The 21,563-nt window shown below is 35.2% G+C and overlaps 4 protein-coding genes across 5 annotated transcripts; 3 read left to right on the top strand and 1 right to left on the bottom strand.

Moving 5' to 3' along the window:
* The first annotated feature begins 341 nt into the window (after window positions 1–341).
* On the top strand, window positions 342–12,051 carry LOC113872452. 2 transcript variants are annotated; one of them, XM_027510013.1, is made up of 15 exons: window positions 342–537; window positions 2,045–2,288; window positions 3,180–3,457; window positions 5,889–6,041; window positions 6,145–6,924; window positions 7,037–7,131; window positions 7,517–7,579; window positions 7,696–7,784; window positions 7,873–7,938; window positions 8,620–9,246; window positions 9,752–9,826; window positions 9,972–10,042; window positions 10,180–10,237; window positions 10,542–10,788; window positions 11,017–12,051. In XM_027510013.1, the coding sequence occupies exons 2-15, from the start codon at window positions 2,175–2,177 to the stop codon at window positions 11,694–11,696; spliced, it is 3,396 nt and encodes a 1,131-aa protein (XP_027365814.1). In that variant the 5' UTR covers window positions 342–537; window positions 2,045–2,174; the 3' UTR covers window positions 11,697–12,051. The 2 variants fall into 2 exon arrangements, with proteins under 2 accessions (XP_027365814.1, XP_027365813.1); XM_027510012.1 differs by lacking the exon at window positions 342–537 and adding an exon at window positions 1,244–1,794.
* Window positions 12,052–12,993: 942 nt separating this feature from the next.
* LOC113872607 (lipoyl synthase, chloroplastic) lies at window positions 12,994–15,602 on the top strand. The gene is made up of 6 exons (XM_027510295.1): window positions 12,994–13,647; window positions 13,984–14,074; window positions 14,176–14,333; window positions 14,484–14,655; window positions 14,922–15,032; window positions 15,140–15,602. The coding sequence occupies exons 1-6, from the start codon at window positions 13,184–13,186 to the stop codon at window positions 15,227–15,229; spliced, it is 1,086 nt and encodes a 361-aa protein (XP_027366096.1). The 5' UTR covers window positions 12,994–13,183; the 3' UTR covers window positions 15,230–15,602.
* Window positions 15,603–17,399: 1,797 nt separating this feature from the next.
* LOC113872958 (germin-like protein subfamily 3 member 2) lies at window positions 17,400–18,790 on the top strand. The gene has a single exon (XM_027510868.1). The coding sequence runs from the start codon at window positions 17,528–17,530 to the stop codon at window positions 18,155–18,157; it is 630 nt and encodes a 209-aa protein (XP_027366669.1). The 5' UTR covers window positions 17,400–17,527; the 3' UTR covers window positions 18,158–18,790.
* Window positions 18,791–19,304: 514 nt separating this feature from the next.
* On the bottom strand, window positions 19,305–21,030 carry LOC113872959 (protein trichome birefringence-like 36). Its single transcript, XM_027510869.1, has 5 exons — window positions 20,684–21,030; window positions 20,262–20,433; window positions 20,011–20,192; window positions 19,696–19,854; window positions 19,305–19,602 (listed from the first exon to the last, which is right to left on the bottom strand). The coding sequence occupies exons 1-5, from the start codon at window positions 21,013–21,015 to the stop codon at window positions 19,305–19,307; spliced, it is 1,143 nt and encodes a 380-aa protein (XP_027366670.1). The 5' UTR covers window positions 21,016–21,030.
* Between the last annotated feature and the right edge of the window lie 533 nt (window positions 21,031–21,563).

Here is a 21,563-nt window from a genome sequence, read left to right on the forward strand (position 1 = left end):
AATTTCAAAATTATATTTTTGCTATTAAAAACATCTATATAAATTTTTGTAAAAAAATTAAAATTATATTTAATGTCTTTATAAATACATCATAGAATTATAAAGTATATATGACAAAAAAAGTTATTTTATCTTATTAATTTTTAACCTCTACTCCTCTTTTTAAATGAGAATTTTTATCGTAATAAAATACCATGTTAATACAAATTATCATATTTTATTATTTCAATAAACCCTAAAAATAAAAGCAAGACAACTTTTATTATATTCTATCTTCTTCTTCCCTAAATAAAATTGAATAATGTACATATAAATATTTAACCAACATAAGGAATTTTGTGAGATAGAGGATTGTCAACCCTGGAGTTGACGGTGACCACGTTTCCGAAATCGGATAAAGGGCTCTGATTTGATAAATCTTGCGGGACCCCCTCTCTCTCCTCCACGCCTGCTTTGCCCCCAATTCCATAAATCCTTCATTCATCTCCTTTCTCTCTCTACAATTGGATCTTCTGCTCAATCCTCTGGTCAATGCAGGTACTCTCTCCTCCCTCTCCCATTCTCTCCACATTCTCCCCTCTTTCAATTCTTTCTCAGCTTCGCCGCTCGTCAGGGGATTTTGCATTTCGTCGAACCCTAGATTTTTTTATTTCGATTCTGAGGTTGCGAATACTCTTTGCTCGCTTGATTCGTTTGATTTTCTATTTTATTTTCGGGTGACAATTTTAAATTTCGAAACCTTCTACTCGCGCGTTCTTTCAGCTGAGTCCCATTGTCTTCTGCTTCGTTATTTCACAGTTCTTGCTTCACTATCAATCAGCAATGTGCGTTTTATTCAGTGATGCACTTCCACTTCTACTAACATTTATGTGCCGAGGAACCACGCTAGCACTCGTTTACTGAAATTTTAGTTTATCTATAATTACATAGCAGTATTATATATTATATAAGCAAGTAAGCTTTATTTTTATCCCATTCTTATTATATCTTAAAGCCACTTATATTTTATGGTTTTCTGCTTTTGTACAGTGACGTGGTTTCTTTTGTATGTTTAACTGGTTTGGGTTTCTGCTAGGGTCGACTTTTTTAAGCATCTGGGTAACTTATAACATTAACCGTTTAGTCACTTTTTTGAGGTGTACTCTGCATGCTGTCAGTCATCTTTCCATGCGGGTTGAAATTGTATAAAGTTGTGTATTGATTATAGTTCATGGCTATTGGCTTATTGCAGATACATTTCAAGTATCTGACAACTCATACTTGTTTATGGTTTAGTGGCTTGCCCTCACGAGATCCCTTACTGTATGAGTTGCTAAGAGAAAATATGGTGGAAGATACTCGATATATGTGTTGGTTTAGTTAACACTGACTTATGGCGGGAAACACTAGATTTGATTTAAGCTCAGCTAACCCAGAGGAATTGGCTTTCAAGGGGAGCTTTACAAATGGGCAGAGAGGGAATTTGATAAACGACGCTTTGGAGAGTTCTGCAGGCTTTTGTGAGGGTAGTGAGGGGCAGGTGTTTACTTCTGGTGCTAATATGTCACGGGGGAACTCTGCATTGGCAGGGGATTTGGATTCAGTTTCTCAGTGTTTAATGTTAGATCCAATAACTGTGGGAGATCAAAAATATACTAGGTCAGGTGAGTTAAGACGAGTACTGGGGATATCTTTTGGAAATTCTGTTGAAGATTGTGCTTTTGGAACTGCTAATCTGAAGTCTCTCCCTCCAGTGGCTACGGAGGAATTGAAACGATTCAAAGCAAGTATACAAGAGGCTTCTGTCAGGGCTAGGTAGTTAGAGGAACTTTATACAATGCCATTAATTCTTTCCTCAAATCATACCAATCTAATTTTCAATCAATTATGTAAAAGAGAGCTTGCATTTGCAGCATACATAACTGAGCGGTTATCATTTTAATTGTTTATTTTGATTAAAATTGTCCAGAGCTGTTTCAAAACTGATGATCTGAGATTCTGAACTCTTTTTTTTTATTGTCACTTGAGTAGTCATTCTGTTCTGAAATTTTAAGATTCCTCTCAGATATAGATCAAAAAAGTTGGATGAATCTTTACACAAATTGAACAAGTGTTGGGAGGCTGTGACCTCAAAGAAGCAACTTCGGAACGAGTTGTTGCCAAATGAAAGGCTGGGTGGACCACACTTCTCGAAGATGGGAACTCAGACTCATCGTAGCCCATCAGACATTGTGAATCAAAGACTAGAGGACAGACCTAAGAACTACATTCTGAATAAGCGCATACGTACATCAGTTGCTGAGACAAGGGTTTGTAGCCAGTGCTTTTAATTAATTGTTGCATTTCCTGTAGCAACACTGTGGTTCTATGATATGCCAATTAGTTATTATTGCATTGTTTAATTGTAAACCTTAGAAAAATAGAATCCCCATTGTATTAAATAGTAAAATAAAATTGTTCTAGTGCATTGGAATCAAATTTGGGTATGATGTAGCAATGTGATAATCTTCTCGTGATTCTGGTACAACTATATATGCTTTTTTGTTGCATGTGCTTCTCTTAAGATTTAGAAGACAGAATCCCATGGCATTTGACCTGAGTGGAAGGCTGGAATATTTAATATTGCAACCTTTTCTGCCATTTTAATAAGGATATACATGGCTGAATTTTAACATGGTTGTTCTGGTTGAGGATGGGCCAAGTTAGATACCTTTCATAATTTCAATAATCACTATTTAGGAAGGAAAACACCATCAAAGGAGGAACCGAGATAAAGGGAATCATGCCCCTGGAAGAGGCTAAGAGACTGACCAACAGCAAGTATTGAAATTTGTATGTGTATCAAGGCTGTAAAGAACATAAATGGAAGGATTTTACAATCAAGAAGCAATAGATTATCTGTTTGAAGAAATACTAACGGACATACTCCTATTTTTAATTCTACTTCTTCTGTCAATATATTTTTTGTAAATATCTGAAGGAACTTGGGCAAAAATATTTTGCGTTGCTTGTGTTACTCATTGAAGTCTCGCCCTTATGTAAAGAACCATTGGTAACTAATTGTTGTTTTGGTTTTCATGTCTTGGATACTGACTATGATATGAGACTCTTTTAACCTAAATCCTAATAGCTACATATTCTTCTGCCTTATCATACTCTTTTAATCTGACTATGCTATATGTTTTCTTGAAAAATGCTAGGCTGAAGGACTAAGTAATAGCCTTGTGAGGCAGCCTTTGGCCAATGGAAAGGATAGAGACAACATCAAGGATGGTAGTAAAGGTTGTGATATTGTTGAGGAGAAGATTCGAAGATTACCCGCAGGTGGAGAGACATGGGATAGAAAAATGAAAAGAAAACGTTCCATGGGCACAGTTTTTGCCAGATCCATTGATGGTGAAGGAGAGCTGAAAAAAGTTATGCATCTAAAGCTAGCTAATGAGCCAGGTCTGCATTCTTCTGATGCCCAAGGTTTGAGGTAATGCAAATTTTTGAAATGCTTTGATTTCTGAATTCTTATTGTGTCACGAAATTGGGATGATTCCAGAGGTCTGCGAAGTAATCTGACCATCTGTAAAAATGAGTTATGGAACATTTTAATGCATATCAATTATCAAATCAATTTATTATATTGAATTTAGGAATATTTTTTGTTTAATTTATAACTTCTTTCATAAAAATATCCTTTTTGTAGAAGGTTAAACAGTTATCAAGATGGCTAATATTTGATACGGGCTGAGTTCTGGATATGATATTACTAAGGGGCATTTAATGATAGTAGACTGGTATTTAGTAATATGTAGCATTTTCTAATACATTTTATGGCTTTTATCATCTGGGAAATGGCTTGCAATCTATTTTGTGGTTGCTGCTTCTTGTTTGGGAACGAATAATTGGATGTTTCAATTTTCAGGACATGGGCTGTGTAGAAAGAGAAAGGATCTAGAGAGAGAACTCTTATTTCTTTGAATACTATTACTCAAGTGTATAGCATGTGAGTGTTATTTTATTGTAACTGGAGGCTATCTGCTACCTGTAGTGCAAGTTTATGGTACAAATGATAATAAATACAAACAAATGATACTATTTCAATGTTACCCAACGAGCTAGAGCAGATAAATGACAGCCATCATGTTTGTTATTAAAGTTGGAACTTGTGAGCGTCAGGAGAGACCATATCATGCTATGTGGTTAGACACTAGCTCAAAGGGCAATTCCACTAGGGCTCTGCTGAGTCTGATTCTGCACTTAAGGTGGTGATATTTAAAATCCAGAAATTCCTTTGGATCTAGATGTATTGTAAATCATTTATGTTTTCTTTTCTTCAAGAAGGTGTGAAACTTCCGCACATCATCCTTACTAATTTTGCAAATCTTGGTGCATAGCTTCTAATTTTCCTAGTGTCATCCCCTCTGATCTCATAGTTGATCTTAGGCATATAACCATTCTGAAAGATTGACCTATGGTGGCTTGATCCCATATACTGGGAGTTGGCAAAATTAGATTAAGTCAAAACATGGGGGTATATTTATGTCTATTTCTTAGTCATTGTATCTTCCTGAATGTCTTTCTTTTCTCCAATCTTCTATGGCTATTTTTTTAAAAATTAACATACAAAATAAGTATGAATGAGGAGGATAAAAATCTTGCTCATGTAACCAGGACAAAAATATAGGAAAAAGAGTACATTAGTTCATAGGAGTCAATTCCCCATATTTTTACTTGTTACTTCCAGCCAAGTCATTATTGGTCATGCTCTCATCGTCTTGCATTCTCTTATTTGAAACCTTTGAACATTCTGCTGCTAATTTCTATTCCTACAAAATTTCCCTGAGCTGTTTACTGTGGGATCTCTCTCAACTAGTATATATTTCCCCTTATTCACCAGATTCAGTGTTCTAATTTTTGCCTTTTTTAGGTGCTAAGAGTCAGACCTTTAAACAGCCTTGCAGTCTGTAGATAAAAACTTAGTAGATCCTAAAATATTTGCCTCAAAAAATAATTCTTTCTTTCATATCAAACTGTAGATGTTATTCGCCATTTCTTGCTGACTATAATTGTGTAACTATATGCATGTGTCAATTAATGGCTCTGTATCCGCTTACATTACCTTCCTCTAATGTCTTTCTAACATTGGGGAAAAGGTCCGACTCTTCCATGCCAACTGTAAGATTTAAATGTTCAAAGCTGCAAGTTCATTACTTCAAGTACCTGTGTGACTGTGTCAGTCCAATACCCAAATATCCTAGTGAATGGGTCATGTAATGAATAGATTTTTGGCTGACATGACATCTCATTTCAGTTACTGATGTGAGTATTTGACAGCACATTCACACTTGTTAACTTTATCTTTTATACTATATCCGGTCAATTTTCACTTAAAGTACTAAGTTTACCTTCTTCTAAATTGAATGAGCTTAATTTTTAATTATGGAATCAAATCTGAAATGACATTCATGGCCAAGTTGATCCTTGTGACCTTATTTCATGATTTTGTTGTTCTTTTACTTTTATGAATTACTGGTGAGAAAGAGATTATGCTAAATAAGGTTGTTATAATCTTAAAAATGTACTTTTGGATTAACAGTGTCAGAGAGTATCATGGACAGAGCAACTAGTAATTGGTTTAGTTTCAGTTACAGTTCATTCTGTTATGTTAGTCTGTTACTACTGTAACCAGATTTTGCTACAATAGAATCACAGTCACAGTAGTCTGTTACGCAGGACTTGGCATCAACCAAATGTATAAATATAGAACTCTATTTAGAGTTCATTTAGTTAATGAAAATCACAGATCATTTGAGATTCTCTCTTCAATTCTCTTGCTGTTTTTTTTCCTCATTTTCTCATTCAATTTACTCTCAACAAACGCAAAGAATAAACTTCTTGCAACATTCTATTTCTTGCAGATCAGGAAATTCTGGTAGTAATAGCAAGCTTGATGTTGCTCCCCTACCTGCTACTTCCAATGCATGTGCAACTGCCAAGATTGAGCAAGAAAAGGTGTCAAGGGATTCTATGGATGGATCAAATAAGGAACGGGTTTTACTTAAAGGAAACAAGTATGTATCTGCTCTTTCATATCCATGATGCATCTATAGTCCTTTGCTATAAGAAGTTTTAACAACTTTACAACTAATCACATTTTTTTCCTCTTTTTTTTAGGTTTAATGTTCGTGACAATAATTATACAGGCGGTGTTCATACTTTGACGAAAGGAAAAACTTCAAGGGCACCTCGAACAGGTGCTTTGATAGCTGGGTACTTATCTTCTGTTTCTCGTTCTTCTGAAATACTTGAACCTGAGGAACAACCTTCAAATGTGAACAAGTCTCATTCAGTAAGTGGGGCTATCAATCGTAAGCGTTCCTTTCCTGTAGGATCATCTGCATCCCATATGGCCCAATGGGTTGGACAGAGACCCCAAAAAATTTCTCGCACTCGCAGAGCAAATGTGGTTTCCCCTGTCTTGAGTTGCGATGAAGTGCATATGTCATTAGAAGGATGTTCCCCTTCTGAAGTTGGTACCAGATTGACTTCTACTATAACCAGTGGATCACTTATTTCCAATGGTGCTATCAACAGTGGTATTCAACCAGGTAAAATGAAACGTGAAAATGTTTCATCCCCAACCAGATTATCTGAAAGTGAAGAATCTGGTGCAGGAGAAAATGGTGACAGTAAATTAAAGGAGAAAGGATTGGAAAGTAATGAAGCTGATGAAAGAACCATTAATAATTCTTATTCTTATAATATAAGTTCCTCCATATTAGCAACAAAAAAGAAAAAAATACCCAACAAGGAAGAGACTGGTGATGGTCTGCGTAGACAGGGAAGGGGTAGTAGGGCCACTTCAGGTTTGAAGAATGGCATCTCACCAGTGAAAGAGAAGACCTTAATAAAGCCAGTTAAAAATATGAAGCCTGCTTCTGAAAAGAATGGAAGGTATACTTCTCTCTCTCTCTTCCTGTAATGGAAAGGAAAGGGGCACCTTCCCACAGCAATAAAGAAATTAGTGGCCATTTTTTTTTATAAAAGAATTTTGTGTTTGTTTCAGTAAATCAGGGCGTCCTCCTTTGAAGAAATCATGTGATAGGAAAGCTGTTGCTCGTCTTGGGCATCCATCTACTAACAATTCTGCAGATATTGCAGGTATATCTATATGTTTGAGCAACTACTTATTGCATTAAGCAAAATGAAATTGTTTAAAATATTATATTCATAATATGGTAAGTTTTTATTTGTGTGTCTGTTTATTTCTATCTGTATAAAGTATTATAAACCTTAATAATGTTTATATCCCCGTTTTTCCTGTAATTCTTTCAGATGAAAACCCTGATCATATTTTAAATTCTAACTTCTTCTGTACCATGCGTTTTCTTTTATATTCTTACGTTTTGAAGGCAGTTTGTTATTTATCTAGTTTCTTGTTGATATTTTCTCGAAAATTGTGTGTACAAGGTTTATATGGTCATGTATTGCCTGTTCATATTCAATTTGAAATTTTTGTATGATGTACTAAACCATCTGATGCCAGGGGAGCCAGATGATGACCATGAGGAACTGTTAGCTGCTGCTAACTTTGCTAGCAATGCCAGCTGTATGTAACTAAACTCAACTGGTTTGTGCTTTTGCAGTTGTATACTTGCCACTATTGGTCTGTATGCATATATATGTAAAATATTTCCATTTATATGTTACTTTGGGCCTTGGCAGATATTGGTTCTTCTAGTTCATTTTGGAAGAAACTGGAACCTATTTTTGCTCCTGTCAGCTTGGAAGACATATCCTGCTTGAAGCAGCTGGTGGGTGCTTTGACTGTATATATTTTTATGAAATTCAACTGTCCCTTAATGAAAACATTGCTTCCCCTCCTTTATGTCTTTGCATCAGGTTAAAACAACAGATGTTGATCTAAGATGTTTGTCTCAAATGGGTGGCCTTGGAAGTGATGCCCTGGTAATGTATAAGCTAATATATTATATTTGCAATATTTTACTCATTTGATACCTTGTACCTGGTGACATTAAACTAGGAATGATTTTTAAGGACTATTTTAGTCAGCATATTTATTCCTTTTGATTCCCATGCCATCTGGATTTGATTTTCCATCTAGCTGGAGTACATTTGTTTTGTTGATTACATGAACCACCAACAAGTGAATCTAAATATCAATTCAGAAGGTTCGGGTGAGAAAAAAGAAATAGAAACTTAGATTCCTTTCATATTAGGATTATCTAATTTTTATGCTTCTTTCTTTCAGAATATTCTTCCATTCTCTTGGATCATATATTTTAGTCTCTAAGGTGCATCTCATTGCATTGACATGGTACCATCTCTTCCATAATTTGATTGCTGAAATTTCTCTTTCTATATCTAATTTCATTCTTTTCTATAATTGAGATGAGCCAATAACATGTCGCTCATTGTATTATTACCTTTTCTAAAACATGTTTGATGACATCTCTCTCCAACTTTGAGGTTCTGGTCCATTTGTTATTTAATGTATTGCATATGATGATTAAAGTCGTTATTCTACCTCAAAAAACTGTGGAGCATAACTTAAGATTCAAAATATGAGACATGAACTGAAGCATTACTAATCCGCTTTTTTAATACGTCTTCCATTTATATTCTCAGGATGAACTTACACATACTGACAGCCCTGTGTCACAAAGTCCTCTCTCTAGAGAAAGAGGGAGAAGCTTTGTAAATCAAACTGATTTAAAAGAGATATCCTCAGTGGTTGACATGGTTGATCAACATCTGGATGTTAGTATTTTGTACAGACAAATGGATTCAGAGGGAAAAAGAGTTGCACCATTGTACCAAAGAGTATTGACAGCTCTGATCATTGATGATCAAACTGATGAAGAAACTGTTGGAGATGGAAATATGTCTTTTCTGTGCGAAAGAGATGATTCTCCTCAGGTGGTTTGCTTCTCTCAGGATGTTGAAAATCAATCCAGCATCAGTACTAACAACCAAATCAACTCTGACAAGGTTTCTTGTAATGGGAATGCTACCTTTACTACTTGCACAGACTTCCATGATCAAGAACCTGGTGTGTTTTTGCAAGTGGATCAGGGACCATTGCATCCAGAATCTAAAAGGTTCTCTGTGTTATCTGAAAATGGTAATGATGAGTTAATGGGTATGCATAAAATTTCTTGTTCATCATCTTTCAGTCGCCCTTTTGAACAAATGAGTATGGATGATAGACTCTTACTGGAGCTACAGAGTGTTGGCCTATATCCAGAACCAGTGGTAACCTTCTAATTTTTTGAAACTTTAGATAGCCAATAGTCATCATAGTTTATTCATATGTGAGGTTTTCTGTATGTTTCAACAACTGTTTTCCCTCTTTTTCTTCATTTCTATTCTATGTATGCATGCTGCACGCACTACCCATGAAATTTGATTATTTAGAGATATGAACTATTCATATGGTTTTATTGTTTGCTTCCCGTGTAGCAAAATAAACAAAAATTTACCCTCTGTAAAGTTGGCCTATGTATTGTTGATGGTTTGGGCAAAATAACTATTGTGCAATAAGTAGTGTTAGAGATTTACTATTCATATGCCTCAGCCTAACTTAATTTTAGGATGAATGATGCTCGACTCCTTGGCACAAAACATGATCTTTATATGTGCTTGTGGATGGGCATTATGTTTAAGGAGTTTACTGAGTTTTTAATTTGAATTATTTTGTTTATTTTTGAAATCAATGTTTTGATTGCTAACTGATCCGCATATGGTTGTCTTATAAAAGCCTGATCTTGCTGATGGAGATTGTGAAGCTATTAATCAAGATATTATTCAATTAGAGAAGGGACTCTTCCAACAGGTTTTGATTCTTTTGTTTTATGCTTGATATGTTTGCTGAAGTGTAAGACAGTTAATTGCTTATGGAGAAGAATCTGCTTATTGTTTTAGTCATTTATTTATTTACATGGTAGCTGTTCCTATTCTACATTTGACCAATTTTGTAGGTCACTAAAAAGAGAGAACATTTTATGAGACTTATTCAAGCAGTAGAAGAAGGCAGGGAAGTGGAACAACGGTACAATATTTGATATTATCTAAATCTTGTTTCATTTGTTTATACTTTCGATGTTGATAAATTGTCGTGGAAGTAATCCGTATATTGTGTATCTATATTTTGACCCTCACTCTAATATATACCATGTTAATTTGCAGAGCCCTTGAGCAAGTTGCTATAGACAAACTTGTTGAGATAGCTTATAAGAAGAAGCTGGTAATTGCAATTTTTTTTCTCCTTTTTCTGTGCTTTATTTCTTGTTGCTTGGTTCAATGAATTGGTAAGTCGTAGAATGGATGATGTTGAAACTGACAATTAAGGTGAACTATTATTTGCAACTTGTTATTTGTACTCTAAATGTGCCATATTTGGTGTTATAAAAGTTTAGCTCCCCCCCCCCCCCCTTTCTCTTGCGGGTGCTCCAGAATCTTCTTTTGAGGATTATGCTGTGATTTTGTTTTGGTCATGGAGTTAAGGCAGCTGATTTGCACTTTGACATGACCCTTGATAATTTTGATAGGCCACCCGTGGAAGTAGTGCTGCAAGGCATGGACTTTCCAAGATCTCAAGGCCAGTTGCGTTAGCTTTTATGAAGAGAACTCTTGCTAGATGCAGGAAATTTGAGGAAACAGGAAAAAGTTGCTTTTTGGAGCCTGTCTTTAAAGATGTTCTTTTCGCTGCTCCTACACATGACAACTGTGCTGGTTCAGTTGTTGCTGCAAATCTATCACTTCCTCAAAATTCTCGGCAAGAATCTGCACCATCAGGTTTCCTGTTTAACCATGTTTTAATTGTTTTGGAAGTATTTGCTATGGTACACATGCAGATAAATTGAGCTGAGGCATATTGTTTGTCAAGAAACAATTTCCTTAGGCTATTGCTTTTTACTTAATTTATGTTAAGTCTCTATTCCTGGTTACTAGAATCTATTTGATTGGGTGGATGGTTCAATTTTTTTTCTTCTTGTGTAACAAATTGAGCCTTTGCTCTCGCAGGTTATTTTCCCTGCAGGGAGCAGGATGTGTCGGGAAATCTAGACCATCCCTCCGACCAGGATTTTGCTAGGACTGGACTGATACTAAACAGAGGGAAGAAAAAGGAATTGCTGCTTGATGATGTTGGTGCTAGTCCTTCTTGGAGATCTGCATCAACTCTTGGTAATCCTTTAATAGGTGGAGCAAAGGGAAAGAGGAGTGAAAGAGAGAGAGACAAAGACACTTGTGGAAGAAATTGTGTCACAAAAGGAAGTCGTTCTTCTGCAATTTATTCGAGGGGTGAGCGTAGAACAAAAGCAAAGTCCAAACCGAAGACAGCTCAGCTATCTAGCTCTGGAAATGGCTCTCTTAGCAAATTAATGGAGGATACTAACTCTGAGCATCAATTGGCTTATGGCTCTAATGAATTTATTTCCAGTGATAGCAACAAAAAAAGTAAAATTGGGTCTGCACCTCATGACCATAATAATAATCATTTGTCCATTGTAACTGAGGTACCTATGGACTTCACAAACTTGCATGTATTAGACTCTATAGAACTAGGTGTAGCTAATGAACTTAATGGACATCAAGATCTGGACACTTGGTTGAACATTGAAGACGATGGCTTGCAAGATACTGATGCAGTGGGCTTAGACATACCAATGGATGATCTGTCTGAGTTGAATATGATTTTATGAAGAATGCAGGATAGGATATATTTCCATTCCCATGCAGTTTTTTGGTGTTAATGATCAGCGCTGTGTCTGTGGAAAGTTGCTTATACAATTCATGACTCTGATGATTGGAACTTGTAATTATGCCCATTCTTTTTGTATACTATCTACAATACCAAAGATAGAAACCCAAAGAAAAAGAAAAACTTAGTCCTCAATTGTTCATATGATCTAGAGTTCCTTAGGTTGTAACTAGTTCATTCCTCAACAAAATTTTGATCATCCTGCTGTGTATCCTCTCTTATGGAATTCTAAATTATCCCATTCAAATTACAATGTCAGAACCTGACTGCCTAATGATATTCTGCTTTCTATTTGCTCAAATTTTCAAACGCCTTTGAAGCTCTTTACATTGTATAGTTTTCTGATATTTATAAAGTTCTCCGCTTCCGAGATGTTTTGGTCAGACGTGGACCTGCGTAGTGGGTTATTGCTGTTGAAAAGGCTGTTTAGGTTTACTCATTCTGTGGTCCAATGACGACATTATTTATCAATTTATTGCGCTTGGTTTTAGGGTAAATCTTGTAGCGTTATCATAATCTACAAAATTTTCTTTCAATTGGCGTATGCCTGGTTCCTATGGTGATACTTCGTATTCAGTTCATATGATTTTAGCATAATATTATAAAATATCATCTTAAGATATTATGAAAGAAATTTGTTGTTTTTGTCAACTTTTTTAATGCGCTTTTAAAGAAAGTGATAATATCAAGGATATATTAATTTTACTATTTTTTATAAAATCTTTAAGCAAATCTAAATAAATAATACTATTTTTTATATTATTGATAAAAAAATGTAAATAAAAAGAGAGTTTGATGGATTGCTATTCCTAAAAAAATTATTTCTTTCCAAAATCTAGCACTAAAAATTTATGTTAGTATTTTTATTTTTATTATATTATTTAAAAAATTGCTTTTTAATGATTAGTTCTTGAAATAGAAACTCGAAAACGCATTTTGGTTTTTCTTTTATTTATTTTCATGAAATTTTTACTCTCAATCTCTCATTATAAACCACCGTACCTGTTGCAAGTATTATTACAGTACTTCACACTTTAATTGGATGAGAAAAGAGAAATACAATTAAAATTTGAATTAAAGAGAGAACAAAGAATTTTTTTTTTTTACATAAATTTTTAAAATTTTCTTTCTTTTCTTGTTTTGTAATGTTTAATAATGTGAAACAATTCTGTAAAATATAATTTAGAAAAGGAAGAATAATGAATGACTTGTTTTCCCTGGCGGTGTCTATGGAGGTAGGAGATTTCATCAATTGTAATGTGTTTTCTTGGGTTTTTACAACCATTCTCACCGACTTGGATTATTATAAATCAATCTCCAAAAATCACACCAACGCGACGGAGAAACCAAGGGCTACTGTTGCAACCGTAAGATTTTATTAAACCTCAGAGCTCCGTTGAGCATTTGGTATGAGAAGAGAAGAGAAGAATGACTTATCAATCTCTTTACTACAGCCCTTCCATTTCCTTCTCAACCCCCAAACGTCACCGTTTTGCTCCAACTTGGAGAATACGATGCGACGCGTCGTCGGTGTCGGTGGAGCAGAAGGTCGGGCCTTACCCTGGTGGGCTTGGCCCGTACACTGGTAGAGACCCTAATGTTAAGAAGCCTGAGTGGTTGAGGCAGAAAGCTCCTCAAGGCGAAAGGTTCGAAGAGATAAAAGATTCATTGTCCCATTTGAAGCTTAACACTGTGTGTGAGGAGGCACAGTGCCCCAACATTGGAGAGTGTTGGAATGGAGGTGGTGATGGCATTGCAACCGCAACAATCATGCTTCTTGGAGACACTTGCACCCGTGGATGTAGATTTTGTGCCGTCAAGACCAGCAGAAACCCTCCCCCTCCTGATCCTATGGAACCTCTTAACACTGCCAAGGCCATTGCAAGTTGGGGGTAAGTCATTCTACCCTTTCTTCGATAGTCTTTAAATCGTGTGCATCTTAAACTTTGTCAGATCTCATTCCTTGTTAATTATGATGGTTTTATGGTAAAAAACGTAAAATAAAACGAAGAAAAGGAAATAAGCAGAATTGTGAGAAGAATGAATGGAGAAAGAACACAGCAACAATAGTTTATTACGGATTGTTAACAAACTAAATTATTCCTAAAATATCAAAATTACTTATTGACTATGATACTAACCTAATAAATTGAAATAATAGAAAATAACTTACAACAGTTTCAAATGCATATTGTTAACAAATTATACTTTACCATTATTTTTTGCAGTGTGGATTATATTGTCCTAACAAGTGTGGATCGTGATGATCTACCTGATGGAGGAAGTGGCCATTTTGCTCAGACTGTCAAAGCTATGAAGGTGCTTGATATTTTGGAATGTTGTTTTATGATGCAATTTACAAGATATACAATGCAATTTGGAATACATGCTGATTGTTGTCTTTATAATTGGTTTTGCAGAATCTCAAACCAGAGATCATGGTTGAGTGTTTAACCTCTGATTTTCGGGGTGATCTGAATGCTGTAGAAACTCTGGTTCACTCAGGTTTAGATGTCTTTGCTCATAACGTGGAGACAGTCAAACGCCTCCAAAGAATTGTTAGAGATCCTAGGGCAGGGTAAGTTGTGTTGTTGATTCAATTGCTTTGCCATAATATCAACCACAAACCATTATTTTGTTTTAATGGAAATATTGAAGCTTAAATATAATGAATGCATAAAGGAGTAAGTACAGATACATTTATTTCTTATATGTTGTATGGTTGCAGGTACGAGCAAAGCCTGTCAGTTCTAAAACATGCAAAATATAGCAAGGAGGGCATGATAACAAAAACTTCTATAATGCTGGGCCTTGGAGAATCTGATGATGAGGTGAAGGAAGCAATGGCTGATTTAAGGGCCATTGATGTTGATATTCTTACATTTGGTCAATATTTGCAGGTTAGTTAATGGAAAATGCTTTGATGGTTTCGGGACCTGCTTCTCACAGATTAGAAACTAAATCTTAAAATTTTATCCATGCTTACAAATGGCGCTCAGCTTTCACATGATCTTATAATTTTAAGTTGCGATATCATTTTTTATTGAATCTACACGAGTTAACTGTACGGTTGGTTCAGTTGACAATACACCTTGCTGGTTTTCTTTCTTATTGATTGTTGACCTGTTGTGAAGTTTAGTTAATTTGAAAGATTTTATTGCTGCAGCCAACTCCTTTGCACTTAACTGTCAAAGAGTATGTTACTCCTGAGAAGTTTGCTTTTTGGAAGGAATATGGGGAATCTATTGGTTTTCGTTATGTAGCCAGTGGTCCTCTGGTAAGCTCTTAGCAAATGCATTAGAATTTGATTGTACCCTTCTTGTAGTATGAGTTGACATATGAAGGTCTGTGATAACATTCGGAATCCTTATCTGAGCTTTGCAGGTGCGATCTTCGTACAGGGCTGGGGAGCTGTTTGTCAAGACAATGGTACGAGAAAAGGCCAAGAATGCTGCTGGTGACTCATTGTTGTGACCTTTGGTTCTGCCATTATGTATATTAAGCAACAACAGCTGACGAGGTTTTCGCATTGGCAATTGCTGCGGAGGAAAATGGTTAGGTGTGGCGAGAAAATTTTATACTTTTGAAGTCAAATCGTTTTTGCCTAGTCTTTGGACCAGTTATATTTATTAATTTAAATTCTTTAGTAAACAACTGACAATATACGCAAGTTAAAATTGAGAGAGTAAAAAAAAAAAAAAAAGACAACAAAAACATTATAACGCCAGAATAATGATTAGTTTACAAGTTTCTATTTTTTCTCATTGAGTTTATCTAAATGAGAGATACTCAATATTTGTTCCCAACAGCCATCGCTATTATAATTTCATTTTGGAGATTCACTAGTCACTATTTGTTTGGTTCACTCTAAATCAGTCAATCAGGTCATCTCAAGCAGTAAGGTGGTTCATAAATTTTTTATTGTTTAATGATATTTTTTCCACAATTAATAAACGAACAAATTGTTTTGCTGTGGAGGAAATTATAACCTTAATAACAGTGTCAAATTCAAGTATAAGAATAATATAAATGTATTGTCTTTGACGTTTTACCGAGTAGTTATATATATAAGTTGTCTCGGGTAAATAAACTCATGGTTTTAGGAGCAGTTTGGCCCAACTATCCAAGGGTATTTTTTCCCCAAAACTGTTCCAAGGATTCTTGATATTAAATTCATTATTCAAAAATGTAAATTCAGGTATTATATGTTTGAGAACCTAAATGACATGTTTTTTCAGGAAAGTAAAAAGAATCTTAGGTTAGATTCTGTATATATATATTTTAAATTACGGCCTTTTTATGGTAAGCCTTTTTAAAAGAATACATGTGTTTTTTGGGTAAGATAAGGTGCAAAACCCAAATATAAAATTAAATTAAATTAAGACTATACTACGGGAATTAGTAACTCTAAAAACATTATATGAAAGTAACTGTTCTGTTTCACATTAGGTTGGGAATCTAACAAGTCGGGGTACACTATAGATATGCACCACACTAGCTCCCCAATCTTGCTGCAAATACGCTTGATTTTGTTTAATGAGTTATGACCCAGCTATTGTAGCTTAGATGGTATGTTTGAGAAGAATTGTGTTTGTTTACCAAATACAATCATTTAACTCGTTTACTTCCAATTTTTTTGAATTTAAGTTGTACGTATTAACACATTTTTAATGTAATTTGATTTAATTTTTTGAAATGACAATATTTAAAGAGTTCTTGAAAAAAATTAAATAAATTGAGGTTGATATAAGCTAATATTTACACACAAAAAAAATCATTAAATGTCTCATTTTATTAAATTTTGACTCTGTTTATTGATTGTATTGTGTTATATCCTGTGAGAATTATAAATTTGGATTATATAGTCATATATGAATGATTAATATTAAAATTACTATATCATTTAAATAAAATTGTTTTTTCAAACTTATTCTTAATATATTATTTACAAACATAAAATACATTTTGATTTTTATAAAACGTCCTTTTTTAAAGTTGTTTTACATTTAAAGAAGAGGATAAACGTTTACGTTAGTCAATGCAGGGCGAGATCTGGAACACCAACGTTGACCAAGGATTATAACAAGTATGATTTATAAATCACAAGGACTATTCCATCCTAGTCTTACACCAAACTCGAGTATTTGCCACGTGAGGTTTTCAAGCAAACGATGAGAGATCTTAAATATTGCTAAAGATAACTATAAGATTAATTGCAATTATTTATGTTTGTTTTTCAATCAAAATTAGAATTTCATTTGAGTAATATGCAATAACATTAAATATAAATATTTTATCAAAATAAATCCATGTTTTTTCAATTTGGAGCGTTGAAGAGTTTTCTATTATTTGATAGGGTGAGCAGGTTGGCCAGTTCACTATCTTTTTGGTAGGTGTTCTTTAAGCAATAATCTGACCATTGGGAAAAATTCACTACGACCAATCCATTAACTTCTAAGACAGATAAAATGCAATGAATAAAGCAAAAGAATGAGTTGGCCAATGTTGTCATTACATGGCCCAACATAATTAAGGCAACCTTTCTTTATTACAAAGCAAAGTTGACGAGGAAAAGATGAACTTGAGCGCCTATAAATACTAGTGCTCAATAATTGATGAGACAATTTGTGCAGCAAAGTCTTCTATTCTGACTCCACAGCATACTTGATTCACCCCACCTAAATCTCAAATGATTCTAGCCATCAGTGTGTAGAACATTTCAGCCAAATTAACCAATCAATTCCCTTCAAAACCACCTTCCAAATATTGACAATGATCAAGAAAGTAGCAGTTCTATTAGTTCTTTTGCTTTTCGTCACTGCTGCTATGGCTTCTGACCCTGATCCAGTCATGGACTTTTGCATAGCCAAATCAGCTGATAGCAGCTTCACTTGTAAGAACTCATCCACAGCAACAGTAGAAGATTTCACCTTCTCTGGTATAAAGTCACCTGGTAACTTCAAGCAAACTGGCTTTTCTTCAATGGCAGTGAATTCTAATAACTTTCCGGGATTGAACACTCTTGGGATGTCATTTGTAAGAGCCGATTTTGATGTTGGTGGTGTCAATGTGCCCCACTTCCATCCAAGAGCAACAGAGGTTGCTTTTGTGCTGGAAGGAAAAATTTATTCAGGATTTGTTGACACCCAGAACAAGATTTTTGCCAAAGTATTAGAGAAAGGACAGGTGATGGTGTTCCCAAGAGGCCTAGTGCACTTTCAGATGAATGTTGGAGATGGGCCTGCTACTATTTTGGGAAGTTTTGATAGCCAAAATCCTGGCTTGATGAAAATTCCAAATGCAGTCTTTGCTTCTGACATAAAGGAGGAGCTTTTGGAGAAGGCTTTTGGACTGACACCTAAGGAGCTTTCCAAGTTGAAGAAGAGGTTTTCACCTAGTTAAAATGCATTTTCTGTTTATGGAGACAGTGGTTCAAATAAAAACATTGAAGCCTGTTGAATCAGAACTTAAGATCCACATGATGCACAGTGGAAAATTTAGGATGATACTTGTTGCAGAACATGGCTGATGATTAGTTGAAAATACCCCACAGTGGAAAGTCATTCAATTGATTTGTAGTTAGTTATTTTAATAATTCAGTCCTTCTCACTTAAAGGATTGATTTTAGAGCTACCATAATTTAGTATAGAAGTGCTTTCATTTTAACTTTTCACTTCCCTTCAGTTAAGGAAGGAGCTGAAGAGTTTATTTCCAACTTCTTGCCTTTGCCTTCTGTCTATATTTTGAAGTTTTAACACAATCATTGATATCTGGTTCAATTATACACGTTTGAGCTAAATATCAAAGGAGTGGTTGGGGGGCATGTTTCGAATGTGTTGCTTTACTCTTTACTTTCCCATTCTGCTAAGCTTTGCTTCTGCCAAGGGGCTTTAATCCAGCAGCATCATTTGAAAGAAGCTGTAACTGCTCCAGAAGCTAATTTGTTAATGATTCCCCTGCCCTTTTGGTTGTTGCATTTTTTTACAAGCACTTTGCTTTTCCATGTGCGTTTAGGTGTCATACTTTTTATTGGGGAACCAACAAGGCATGACTATTAGTGTCAAACACCTTCAAATGTAGAAGCGACGAAAAGAGGACATATTGTTTTTATGAGACACTCTTTATTGCAAAATAAATTAAAGAAATTAATCCATTTATTTTGTAATATTCTATTTCAAGTTTTCTTCCCTTTTGTAATATTCTAGGTAGAAGCCGTGGAGATCTCCCTAAGAATCTTAAGGTTGTTTGGTTACTTAGAAGGTACCGGTTTTACATTAACATACTTTTCCTAAGACATAACATATATATGCGACTTTTTCCGTTTTATTAATCTTCACTTAAAATTACGAAAAAAAGGTGATTTGTCTGCTTGTGTAAATCAGAATGACAAATCCAAGAGTAGCGTTATCGATCAGATAACATTAATGATAAAAAAGCACTCAAACAAACAACCATGTTCTTGCAGGCTCTAGATGATAAAAATAAACCCTGATCTAGATGACTTGTTTAACATGCTTACATTTTCCATAACATTCCATCGTAGTTATAGTTAGAGCAACGCACTCAGCATCTCATTCCAAATGTCTGGCACCCCAGGAAGGCACCAATGGCTGCAATCAGAGGAAAGACCAATACCTGCTTTCTGCCTCTCTTCATTTATAGCCTTGCTATACACTGAAGGATGTCCATCTCTTCTGAAAGCAGTCATTGTTGTAATATCTTGAAGATATACTGGAAATCTCATTCTTTTTAGCACTCCTTGTAGCACTACAAGTGGTTCAGGAACATGTATGTGGCTGAAAAATTGTAAAGGCTGCCTCTGCTTATAGCATTTCCAACCGTTTTGTCTACATATAAAAATAAGTAACCATAGAGCTTAGAATAGCTATAAATGATAATTTCAGTCTGATTTAATTAGGCAATGAAATAGATCATTGTACCTGTTATGCCTAGGTGACATGCTTCTAAAAAATACTCGGGTTCTTCTAGGGTCCAAATTTAGGTCCACCCACCTTGCCCATGTGCTGAGTCCTTTTTGATAGGCAACCATAGGATTCATGTTTGTGATGATACTATTTCCCTCCATGTAATAATCCCACCTGATTTTAATCAAGAATGAATCCATTAAGATGTGAAACTGGCAAACAGGTACATATTGATACATACTTAAGGACAAGACTACGAAATGTCATTATATACTGAGAATTAAGTTATGGAGGGGAAAAAAATACTAGAGAATGAGAAAGATTTCTTACGAGCTTGTTTGACCAGAGTGAGTCCACCAGTGAGCTGAATCGAATACAAGAATATCAACTCCCCTCCAATACCTTGCATTCTCTTCAATCAAATCCAAATGTAGGATTCTCTTATTTTCAGGCCCTTTCTTCAGTTCTACTAACAATGGTGCCCAGAAGAACTCAATTGATGTCTCAAAATCCTGCATGTAAACAATATACGGTTAATCATTTTAAAAGGAAAAGGAGAATAAGATTGATTGATGTCCTACCATTGCATGGAAAGCCATTGAAGGACCATTATAGGTCACCCTTTTTCTATTAGTTGGAATAACTCCTTGAATTAAGCAAACCAGAGACTCCCATTGGTTTCTCATGATGGAATCACCCACCAACATTATTCTCTTTCCTCTCATTTTACCAAGAAATCCCAGTGCATCAAACCTGTAGGTGTCATCAAGAAGCCAAATTTTTAAGCAGCTTTGCTAGTGGCCAAGAGGGAATTGATTACAAACTGTTAACTGCCTAAGTTCTCTAATTGCAAGTGAACGTCTATTTTCCAACTGAATTTTGAGCCCTGCTTGCTATGGTATTAGTAACAAACAGAAAAAAAAAATGATCATGCAAGCATATAAGATAACAACAGGGTGGCAATATGAACAATTCCTCCAGTTTAGATAATATAAACATGCACCTTGGGATTGAACAACCAAATGGCTTCCATTTCCACTTCTCATAGTCAGAATCTGGCCTTCCATTCTTCTGACAAGTAACTGAAGTGCTGAGATAGGGGCAATTGGAATCATAGAGAGGGTAAGCTTGATCAAAAACCCATTTTCCAACAGAGAAATCACATTTTTTCCAAGAATCTCTCCGGGTTTGCACCATGTTAACTTCTTCAGTTTCCATGGTAATCCAACTTGGCTCATCCTCTGCGTCGATCAGTGATAATGTGCAGTGGAAGAAGCTTAGCAAGAGGGTGTAGAAAAAGAGAAAGGACAGAAGGTCAAGCTTTGGTTTTGCCATGGAAGCACAAGGTGAGAGCACAATGTGAAGGGTCCCAACAAAGGAGGGAAGGTTTTGTAATTTAGAAGGGCCTTATGTTGACAAAAAGTGTTTCATTAAGGCATGACTTCCGGTAGAGTGGACCATGGAAATATGTTACTTTTACTTGTTGACATTACTGTAGTAATTGATATCTGTAGCACTTTTCTGCTTTTTACTTCTCGAATAAGTAGATTGATCTTTATAATATATTTTGTTGAGGCAGTATGCATGTGTAGAGAAGTCCAAGTTGGGTAGACCTGGAAAAAATTTGAGCAAGACTCGTATAAATTAATATTTTAGAATGTTGAGTTAGATGTAGAACATGATCTGCTTACATGATTTGTTCGAGGCATAGAGATTTAAGCTCACATATTTGACTGATATGGGCAGCATTTGCATTTGCTTTTGTTAAGTCGTTAGAGTAAAAAACAATTTAAGGAGAAATCCTAAACCAGTTGTCTATATCAAATAATAATTCTTAAAAAAATTGAATCTAAAAGAAGAGATTAACTCCCAGTAAGTGAAAT

The sequence above is a fragment of the Abrus precatorius genome, unplaced genomic scaffold (assembly GCF_003935025.1).
Source record: "Abrus precatorius isolate BTA unplaced genomic scaffold, Abrus_2018 Scaffold7, whole genome shotgun sequence".
Taxonomy (NCBI): Eukaryota; Viridiplantae; Streptophyta; class Magnoliopsida; order Fabales; family Fabaceae; genus Abrus; species Abrus precatorius.

Bases quoted from the DNA above. Each gene is read 5' to 3' on its own strand.
- LOC113872452 (XM_027510012.1), top strand. From the start codon at position 1,373: ATGGCGGGAAACACTAGATTTGATTTAAGCTCAGCTAACCCAGAGGAA. The intron at 9,247-9,751 runs GTAACCTTCTAA...GTCTTATAAAAG, and splicing joins GCCTATATCCAGAACCAGTG to CCTGATCTTGCTGATGGAGA. The intron at 10,043-10,179 runs GTACAATATTTG...GTTAATTTGCAG, and splicing joins GGCAGGGAAGTGGAACAACG to AGCCCTTGAGCAAGTTGCTA.
- LOC113872607 (XM_027510295.1), top strand. From the start codon at position 13,184: ATGACTTATCAATCTCTTTACTACAGCCCTTCCATTTCCTTCTCAACC. The intron at 14,656-14,921 runs GTTAGTTAATGG...TTATTGCTGCAG, and splicing joins CATTTGGTCAATATTTGCAG to CCAACTCCTTTGCACTTAAC. The intron at 15,033-15,139 runs GTAAGCTCTTAG...TGAGCTTTGCAG, and splicing joins ATGTAGCCAGTGGTCCTCTG to GTGCGATCTTCGTACAGGGC.
- LOC113872958 (XM_027510868.1), top strand. From the start codon at position 17,528: ATGATCAAGAAAGTAGCAGTTCTATTAGTTCTTTTGCTTTTCGTCACT.
- LOC113872959 (XM_027510869.1), bottom strand. From the start codon at position 21,015: ATGGCAAAACCAAAGCTTGACCTTCTGTCCTTTCTCTTTTTCTACACC. The intron at 20,193-20,261 runs GTAGGACATCAA...GTTTACATGCAG, and splicing joins CAATGGCTTTCCATGCAATG to GATTTTGAGACATCAATTGA. The intron at 19,603-19,695 runs GTACAATGATCT...TTTTATATGTAG, and splicing joins ATGTCACCTAGGCATAACAG to ACAAAACGGTTGGAAATGCT.